The sequence below is a fragment of the Panthera uncia genome (assembly GCF_023721935.1).
Source record: "Panthera uncia isolate 11264 chromosome A1 unlocalized genomic scaffold, Puncia_PCG_1.0 HiC_scaffold_17, whole genome shotgun sequence".
NCBI classification, from domain to species: domain Eukaryota; kingdom Metazoa; phylum Chordata; class Mammalia; order Carnivora; family Felidae; genus Panthera; species Panthera uncia.
In genome coordinates, this window is record NW_026057577.1 from 3,319,092 (window position 1) to 3,329,400 (window position 10,309).

At 34.2% G+C, this 10,309-nt stretch overlaps 1 protein-coding gene across 1 annotated transcript; it reads right to left on the bottom strand.

Moving 5' to 3' along the window:
- Positions 1 to 1,337: 1,337 nt before the first annotated feature.
- LOC125935092 (olfactory receptor 14A16-like) lies at positions 1,338 to 8,321 on the bottom strand. The gene is made up of 3 exons (XM_049648798.1): positions 7,420 to 8,321; positions 2,483 to 2,501; positions 1,338 to 1,424 (listed from the first exon to the last, which is right to left on the bottom strand). The coding sequence occupies exons 1-3, from the start codon at positions 8,319 to 8,321 to the stop codon at positions 1,338 to 1,340; spliced, it is 1,008 nt and encodes a 335-aa protein (XP_049504755.1).
- Between the last annotated feature and the right edge of the window lie 1,988 nt (positions 8,322 to 10,309).

The window sequence follows — 10,309 nt, forward strand, 5'->3', positions numbered from 1 at the left end:
TGTAAATGGGACTAAATGTTCCAATCAAAAGACATAGGGCATCAGAATGAAGAATAAACCAAGACCCATCTATATTTTGTTTACAAGAAACCCATTTTAGACCTAAGGACACCTTCAAATTGAAAGGGAATGGCGAACCATCTATCATGCTAATGATCACTAAAATAAAGTTGGAATAGTCATACTCATATCATACAAACTAGATTTTAAAATAAAGACTGTACCAAGAGATGAAGAAGGACATTATATCATAGTTAAGGTGTCTATCAACCAAGAAGCCCTAACAATTGTAAATATGTATGCCCCCAATATAAAGCACCCAAATATAAAATTTGATTAATCACAAACATAATAAAAACTCATCAATAATGATACCATAATAGTAGGGACTTCAATATCCAACTTACAGTAATGGACAGATCAGGTAAGTAGAAAATCAAAAAGGAAACAATGGCTCTGAATAACACATTGCACCAGATGGATTTAACAGATTTATTCAGAACATTTCATCCTAAAGCGTCAGAATGCACATTCTTCTAGAGTGTACATGGAACATTCTCCAGAATAAATCACATAGTGGGTGACAAATCAGTCCTCAACAATTACAAAAAGATTGATATCATATCATGCATATTTTCAGACCACAACACTATGAAACTCAGAATCAACCCGAAGAAAAAAATGGAAAGAGCATGAATACTTGGAGATTAAAGAACATCCTACTAAGGAGTGAATGGGTGAGCCAAAACATTAGACAAAATTAAAAATTACATGGAAGCCAATGAAAATGTAAACACAAAAGTCCAAAACCTCTGGGATGCAGCAATGTTGGTTATAAAAGGGAAGTCTATAGCAATACAAGCCTTTCTAATTAAGGAATGGGGGTCTCAAATACACAGCTTAATCCTATCCCTAGAAAAATGTTGGAAAAAGAATAGCAAATAAAACCCAAACCTAGCCGAAGAAGAGAAATAATAAAGATTTGAGCAGAAATCACTAATATCAAAATCATTTAAAAAAAGAAAAAAGAAACAAAAAGAAAAACAAAAGCATTACAACAGATCAATGAAACCAGTAACTGGTTCTTTGAAAGAATTAACAAGCCAGATTGATCATAAAGAGAAAGGAAAGGACCCAAACAAATAAAATCACGAATGAAAGAGAGATCGCAACCAACACTGTGAAAATACAAACAGTAATAAAAGAATTTATGAGCAATTACATGCCAACAAATTATGCAATCTGAAAGAAAAGGCTTCACTTCCAATTAGAGTTCTCTTGCTGTTTCTACCAAATCTGCAGTTATTTGCTGCCCTGAAAGCAAGAAACCCTCAAAGTCACCCATGAAGTTTAAAATCACTTTCATTTAAATTCTTGTTGATGTTTGACCTCTTCTCGTGCATTATGAAGATTCTTAACAGCACCTAATGGTGAATCATTTCCAGAAGGATTTCAATTTACACCCCCAACACCATCCATCAGATGAATCACTATACATGATAGCTATATCCTTATGGTACGTACTTCTAAAATAAGAAAATTTGAAAATCAAAATTACTTCTTGATCCATGGGGTACAGAATAAATGTTGTGTTATCAGGCATAAAAACAATGTCCATCTCATTTTACACCTTCACTGGAGCTCTTGGGTGACGAGATGCATTGTCAATGAATAGTAATATTTTAAAATCAATGTTTTTTGTTTGTTTGTTTTCTGAGCAGTATTTCTCAAGAACAGGTTTAAACTTTTAATACCATGTTGGCAACAGATGTGCTGTCATGCAGGCTTTGTTGTTCTATTTATAAAGCAGAGGCATAGAGTTAGAATAATTTTTTTAGTATCCTAGGATTTTCACTCTTGTAAATGACAATTGGCTTCAAGTTAATGTCACCAGATACATTAGTGCCTAAAGGAGAGATAGCCTATCCTTTGAAGACTCAAAGGCAAACACAGACTTCTACTGTCAAGCTATAAAAGTACTATATAACATCTTCCAATATAAGGTTGTTTCATCTGCATTTAAAATCTGTTTTTTAGTGTAACCACCTTTATTAATTATCATAGCTAGTTCTGCCGGATACTTTTTTGAAGATTTTATTTAAATTCCATTATTTAATATACAGTGACACATTAGTTGCAGGTGTACAATTTGATGATTTAATACTTGCATAAAAACCCAGTGCTCATCACAACAAGTGCACTCCTTAATCACCACTATATCCTTAACCCAAACACCCCACATTGCTCTGGCACCCATTAGTTGGTTCTTTATAGCTAAAAGCCTGATTCTGGGTTTGCTTTTCTCTCTCTTTTTTCCCTTTGATCTTTGTTTTGTTTCTTAAATTCCACATATGAGTGAAATCATTTCTCTTTCTCCAACTGACTTATTTTTCTTCGCATAATATTCTGTAGCTCCATCCATGTAGTTGCAAATGACAAGATTTCATTTCTTTATGGCTAATAGTCCATTGTATATATTCACTGCTTCCTCCTTACTCATTCTTTAGCTGATGGACAATTGGGTTCTTTCCATAATCTGGCTATTAGAAATAATGTTGCTATAAACATTGGGTCGCATTCATCCTTTTGAATTAGTATCTTTGTATTTGGGGGTAAATATCTCCTAATGCAATTACTGGATTATAATCTAGCTCTATTTTTAACTTTTTCGGGAACCTCCATACTGTTTTTCCAAAATTGCTATGAATTTCCACCAAGAGTCTAAGAGGGTTCCCTTTCTCTGCATCTTTGCCTACACCTGTTGCTTCTTGTGTTAATTTTAGCCATTCTGACAGGTGAGAGGTGCTTGCTCATCTTGGTTTTGATTTGCATTTCCCTAATGTTGAATGATGTTGAGTATATTTTCATTTTTCTATCAGCCATCTGTATATCTTCTTTGGTAAAAGATCTACTCATATCTTCTCATTATTTAATTGGATTAATCATTTTTTGGGTATTGAGTTATAGATATTCTTTATATATTTTTGAAACTAACCCTACATTGGGCAGGCCATTTGCAAATATATTCTCCCATTCCTTAGGTTGCCTTTTAGTTTTGTTGTTTATTTCACTGTGCAGGTAGAAGCTTTTCATATTGATAATGTCCAATCATGTATTTTTGCTATTATTTCCCTTGCCTCAGGAGACATATCTAGTAATAAGTTGCTATGTCTGTGGTCAAAGAATTTAGTGCCTGTGATTTATTCTAGGATTTTTATGATTCAGTCTCACATTTAAGTCTATAATCCATTTTGAATTTATTTTTGTATATGGTATAAGAGTGGTTCAACTCATTCTTCTGCATGTTGTTGTACAGTTTTCCCAACACCATTTGTTGAAAAGACTCTCTTTTTTTATTGGATATTCTTTCCTACTTTTTAAAAATATTTTTTAATTTTTAAAAATATTTAGTTTTTTTTTCCTTTGGGAGAGAGAGAGAGAGAGAGAGAGAGAGAGAATGAATGGGGGAGGGGCAAAGAGAGAGAAAGACAGACACAGAATCTGAAGCAGGCTCCAGGCTCTGAGCTGTCAGCACAGAGCATGACACGGAGCTTGAACTCACTGACCATCAGATCATGACTTGAGCTGAAGTCAGAAGCTTGACGAACTTAGCCACCCAGGCACCCCTCACTGGATATTCTTTCCTGCTTTGTAGAAGATTAATTGACTATATAGTTGTGGACTTTTTTCTGATATTTCAATTCTGGTTTATTGGTGTATATGTTTATTTTTGTGCCAGTAACATGTTGTTTTTATTACTACAACCTTGTAATCTAACTTGAAGTCTGGCATTGTGATGCCTCCATAATGTGTTCACTTTTCTAGATTGCTTTCGCTATTCAAGTCTTTTGTGTTTCCATGTAATTTAGAGGATTGTTCTAGATCTGTGAAAAAATGCTGGTGGTATATTGATGGGGATTGCATTAAATGTGTATATTGATTTGCATAGCACAGACATTTTAACAATCTTTGATCCTGCAATCTATGAACATGGAAATGTCTAGTACAGGTCTTTCACCTCTGGTTGTGTTTTTTCCTAGATATCTTATGCTTTTGGTGCAATTGTAAATGAGATTGGTTTCTTAATTTTCCTTTCTGCTGCTTCATTATTCATGTACATAAATGCAACAGATTTTTGTGCATTGATTTTGTTTCCTGCAACTTTACTGAATTCACTTATTAGTTCCAGCAGTTTTTGGGTGGAGTCTTTCAGATTTTTTTATATATAATATTAAGTTTGCCAATAGTGAAAGTTTTCCTTCTTACTTGCTAAATTGGATGCATTTTATTTCTCTGTTGTCTGATTGCTGTGTCTAGGACTTCCAACATTATGTTAAATGATAGTGCTGAGAGTGGACATCCATGTCTTGTTCCTACTGTAGAGGAAAAGCTCTCAGTTTTTCCCCGTTGAAGATGACACTAGCTGTGCATTTTCCATAGATGATCTCTATTATTTTGAATTATATTCCCTCCAAACCTTCTTTGAGAGTTTTTGTTATTAAAAGATGTTGTAATTTGTCAACATGTATTCTACATGTATTTAAGTGATCACATTTTTTATCCTTTCTTTTATTAATGTGGTGTTTCACATTATATGAATATTGAACAACACTTTTAACCTAGGAATAAATCCTACTTGATTGTCATGAATGATTTCTTAAAATGTAGTTTGTTGGTTCGTTAGTATTTTATTGAGAATTTTTGCACTCTATCCATCAGGGATATTGGCCTATAGTTTTCTTATTGTTGTTGTTATCTGGTTTTGGTATCAAGGTAATGTTAGTTTCATAGACTAAAATTCAAAGTTTTCCTTCTTTTTTCTATTTTTTTTGTAATAGTTTGAGAAGACTTGGTGATAACTCTTATTTATTTCTTTACTCATTTTTGTACTTTAGAGAGGGAGAAATTGAGCAAGTAGTGGAAAGTGGCAGAGCTAGAGAGAGAGATCACCTTAAGCAGGCTCCACACTCCATGCATAGCCCAATGTATGGCTTGATAACAGGACACTGGGATCATGACCTGAGCTAAAAGTCAAGAGTCAGATGCTCAACCAACTGACCCACCAAGGTGCCCCAGTCATAACTCTTCTTTAAATGTATTGTAGAATTTACCTGTGAAGCCCTCTGGTCCCCTTTTGTTGGGAGATTTTTTTATTACTATTCAATTCCTATGCAAGTCATCAGTCTGTTCAAGTTTACTAATTCACACTATTTCAGTTTTGGTATTTTATAAATTTCTAGGAATTTTACCACTTCTTCTAAGTTTTCAATTTATTCACATATAGTTTTTCATAATATACTTTTATAATTCTTTGAATTTATGTGCTGTTGCATGTTATTTCTCTGGTCCCATATTTGATTTTGTTTATTTGTGTCCTTTCACTTTTCTTTTTGATAAATCTGGCTAGAAGTTTGTATATATTTTTTTCAAAGAACCAGTTCCTGATTTTATTGATTCGTTTTATTGTGGGTTGTTTGTGTGTGTGTGTGTGTGTGGTTTCTATAACATTTATTTCTGCTCTAATCATCATGATACCCTACCTTCTGCTGGATTTAGGCTTTGTTTTTCTTTTTCTGGCTACTTTAGGTGTAAGATTAGGTTTTATATCTTAAAAATTTCTTGCTTCTTGAATTAGGCCTCTATTGTTATAAATATCCCTCATAGGACTTCTTTTGCTGCATCCCAATGATTTTGGATCATTGTGTTTATTTTTAATTCCATGTGTTTTTAAAATTTCTTCTTTCATTTCCTTGTTGATCCATTCAGTGTTTAGCAGCATGTTGTTTAACTTTCATGCATTTGTCAGTGGGGAGTTAAAGTTCCCTATTATTAGTGTATCATTATCAAATCATTCCTTTATGTTTGTTATTATTTTATATATTCATGTGCTTCCATGTCAGGTACATAAATATTTACAATTGTTAGATCTTCATGTTAGATTGTCCCATTTATAAATATATTGTGTCCTTCTCTATCTCTTGCTATTGTCTTTCTTATAAAGTCTAGTTTGTCTGATATAAGTATTGCTTCTCTTGCTTTCTTTTGGCATTCTTTGGCAGGATAAATGTTTTTCCACACCCCCACTGTCAATCTGTACATAACTTTAAATCTGAAAGAAGTCTCTTGTAGGAAGCATATATATGGGTATTGTTTTGTTTTTATCCATACTGACACCTAAGTGTTTTCAATGGAGCATTTAGTTCATTTAAAGGCAAAGTTATTATTGACAGATATGTATTTATTGTCATTTTATTATTCATTTTCTCATTGCTTCAGGGACTTCCTATGATCCTTTCTTGTCTTCCTCACTGTGTCACTGTGCCCTTTAATATTTCTTGCAGGGTTAGTTAAGTAATCACAAACTCCTTTAATTTTGTTTTTCTGGGAAATTCTTTTATTTTTATTTTTATTTTTTATTTTTTGATGTTTGTTTATGCTTGAAAGAAAGGACAGAGTGTGAGCAGGGGAGGGGCAGAGAGACAAAGAGACACAGAATCCAAAGCAGGATCCAGGCTCTGAGCTCTCAGCACAGAGCCTGGCTCAGGGCTCGAACTCATGAAATGTGAGATCATGACCTGAGCCGAAGTCGGATGTTCAACCAACTGAGCCACTCAGGCTCCCCTTTTGTGGGAAATTCTTTATCTCTCCTTCTGTTCTGAATAATAGATAGCCTTGCTGGATAGATTATTCTTGAATACAGATTTTTTTCCACTTAGCACTTTGAATAAAATCACATTTTGTATATCTGTGTCTTCTCACTAGACTTCAGGGACACAAATGATGCCAGAAAATGTCATATAGTACCTTATGAAAAGGGGAAGTCAGATGGACAACACATTGTTTTTACTTGTTGAGTAAAAAAAAAGCCTTGTTGAGATGAAATCAACACAACATGAAATTATACATCTTAATATGTACAGTTTAGTGGCATTTAATACATTCACAGTGCTGTGCAGACATCACCTACCTCTGTCTATTTCCTTTAATTTGAGAATGGCATTATGTATATTGTGTCATGTGGCATTTTACATATTATCTTTCTTAAGAGTTACTATATTATCAGTTTATCTAGAAGAGCCAAAGTTTATTTCTGATGTTCCAGTATCCTGTACAATTTACCATTCATCACAGAAAAGGACCTTCCCATTAGTATGACAAATATAAGTCAGCATATATCTGTACACTTCCAAGTAGAAACCTATGGGTTTTGCCATCAACTTGATCTAAACAATGAGGATGCTTCTTAATTGCACTTTAATGAGTACAATTAAATTTTTCATGATAACTTTTACTCTATATATCCAGTATTATTACTAGGCTATGAAATGGATTATTTATATAATCATGTCAGTGAATAAAAAGATCACAATGTATGCAATATTAACTCTTTAGTTTGATAGACAATATCTTCTCATTAACAATTTCCTTAGTGCCATCTTCATATTCTTATTTCTCAGACTATAGATGAGGGGGTTTATGGTGGGTGGCACCACAGTATAGAATACTGAAACTAGCAAATCAAAGAGTGATGGATATTTGGATAAGGGGTGTAAATAGGCAAAAAACCCAGAAGAGAGAAACAGAATCACAACAATGAGGTGAGGCAAACATGTAGAGATAGCTTTGTGCCTGCCTTCTACAGAGGGCATCCTCAGCACAGTGGAGAATACATAATAGTAAGAAATATCAATAAACACAAAACAGCCAAAATCTAACAGTAGGCTGAGGCCAATGACTACTAATTCCCCAATGTTATATGAACAGGCAAGAGAGAGGAGTTGTGGGACATCACAGAAGAACTGATTAACTTCAGGAGGCCCGCATATGGGTATGGAAAAGGTAGAAGCTGTATGAAGAATTGCATTGAGACATCCACTGATCCATGAAGAGGTGACCATCTGTATGCAAGCTTCATGGCCTATGATGATGTCATATCTGAGAGGATGGCAGATGGCAACATAGCGGTCATAGGACATGACTGTGAGTAGTGCTACTTCTGTACTGGCTAAGAGGAAGAAGAAAAAGACCTGTGAAACACATCCAAGAAAGGAAATTGTGTTTTGATTCATTAGAGAGTTCATGATGGATTTGGGAACAGTGATGGAAATGAGGCAGAGATCCAGAAAAGACAGGTTCTTCAGGAAAAAGTACATTGGAGTGTGGAGCCGATGATCCTTGGTGGTGAGGGTGATGATGAGAAGGTTCCCCAGTATGGCTGCTAGATAAATTAGCAAAAACAGGACTGCATGTAAGATCTGGATCTCCCTAATATCTGAGAAGCCCATGAGGAAGAATGTTCCTCCAGAGGTGAAGTTTTCCATTTCTCTGGATATTTAATCAATTACTACAAAAAATAAAGTAAACAACTTAAGACTCAGCTGAAGACAATTTATTGTTGTAGTTTCTTAATTTCCCTTTCCCTTACTGTCATGTACATCTATCAAACTATATAATACCACATGAGAGTAACACCAGAAAGCCTCCATCGAGGTCATTGAACCACAGTGATAACACTGTGGAATGACTGAAGGGGGTGTCAGCACATTCCAAATCACCCACCTCATCTATCTGTCTAGAGCAAGTACTATACTCTGGATCTCTCTAACATGGAAAGTTTTATAATGTGTATTGCAATAAGTAGTGAGACAAACCATGGAATATGAGAAATCAGCCCCAAATATAAATTACAACTTACTCATTTAATATCTTTTAATCTTGAATAAATATCAGAGTATAAATTTATTCAATGTACAGAGTGAGCTTTCCCATTTGATTCAATTAGATAATGCATATAAAAACATCTGGCATAATTCACTAGCAAGAAGGCCTTTAACAAACACCATTTCTTCTACTTATCCATTCTTCCTCCATTATGCCTGAGTCAGGAAATTTTGAAAAACTTTCAAATGGTAAGGCTTTTTTTTCTTTATTAAAAAGTTTATTTCTTTTTTGTGTGTGTGCATTGGGTTGTTGTTGCATTGTATTGTTTTTGAGTTTGTTTGCAATTCTTGAAATTGTAAGAAACTTTCAATAATATGAATTATTCTTGTTCATTGAAATACTAATTAGATAAATTCCAATGGAATGTTATTGACTATTTTTCTGTACTCAGACCCATTCTGTATATATTTATTAATAGTTACTTATTTTTGAGAGAGAGAGAGAGTGTGTGTGAGCAGGGGCGGGGAGGGCAGAGAGTGAGAGAGAAAAAAATCTGAAGTAGGCTACAGAATCAGTCTCAGCAGCAACCTCAACTTTCTTCTGGAGATACAGTTATTTATCTTATAATTATTTATTCTAAATTACATATTAATTATTCAACAATAGAGAATATAATACATTCTTACCATACAATTCTAATAAACATGAAAGATAGAGTTTGGGGGACCAAAGGCAGTCAGACATTAACTGCATCAGGAATTCTGAGGAATCACAGTGGATTGGATATAGAATGTGGGAAATTAAATTATTAGCCCTTGGAATAATGATACTGTATAAATAAGAAAAGAGAACAGGTGTTATTTAAGCCAGAGAATGCACTGTGAACAAAGCAGGATCAAGGCAGTCTGAAGAGGTGTACATAGAATGCTTGATAGGAAAGGTGTGAAGACATTTCGTGGGGTAGGGATGTAGGGAATTGCAGGACATGAACTGAGTGGCTCAGCCTTTACTATGTCTACACTGACAGCAAATGACACTCCAGGGTTTGAAGAGAATGGCATAACAAAGGTGGCATTTCTGAGAACTTAGTTGTTCTTTATGTTCAGTAACTTTTGAAGAAAGATTTTTTTTGTGTGTTAAAGGGAAGCAGAGAACATATTATTTTAATAGTATACTTATGACCATATAATGAAGGTCTGGAATCAGTGTACACCAATAGGTATGTGAAGGAAAGAGCAAATGCAAAATAACTTAAGAGAAAGGAGATGCGTGGAAGATTTGAATGTGTTATTGAATAAATAAAAGTGAAATAGAGGTTCGAATAAAATTCTAGCTACAGACCGATGGTTGTGAATTGTTTCATCTTTGCTCCAAAACTAGCCAGAAGATAGAATGTACTTGTCTGTGTCCAACTCATTTACTTTTTTCCCACTGTGGCTCTCTTGCTTGTGTTCTGAATTCTAGTGTTATAGCAAACTGTTTTGCTAATGACAGACTTAGAAGAAAAGGCTTTCTATAGAGGTTTTTGTTTTGTTTTGTTTTCCTCAGAGAGTAGGAACAAGTTGTTTTATGTCTTGACAAAAGGTGGTTATGAATATCTTAATTAATTATGAAATAAAAACGTAAACTTTTAACTGGTATTAAGAAA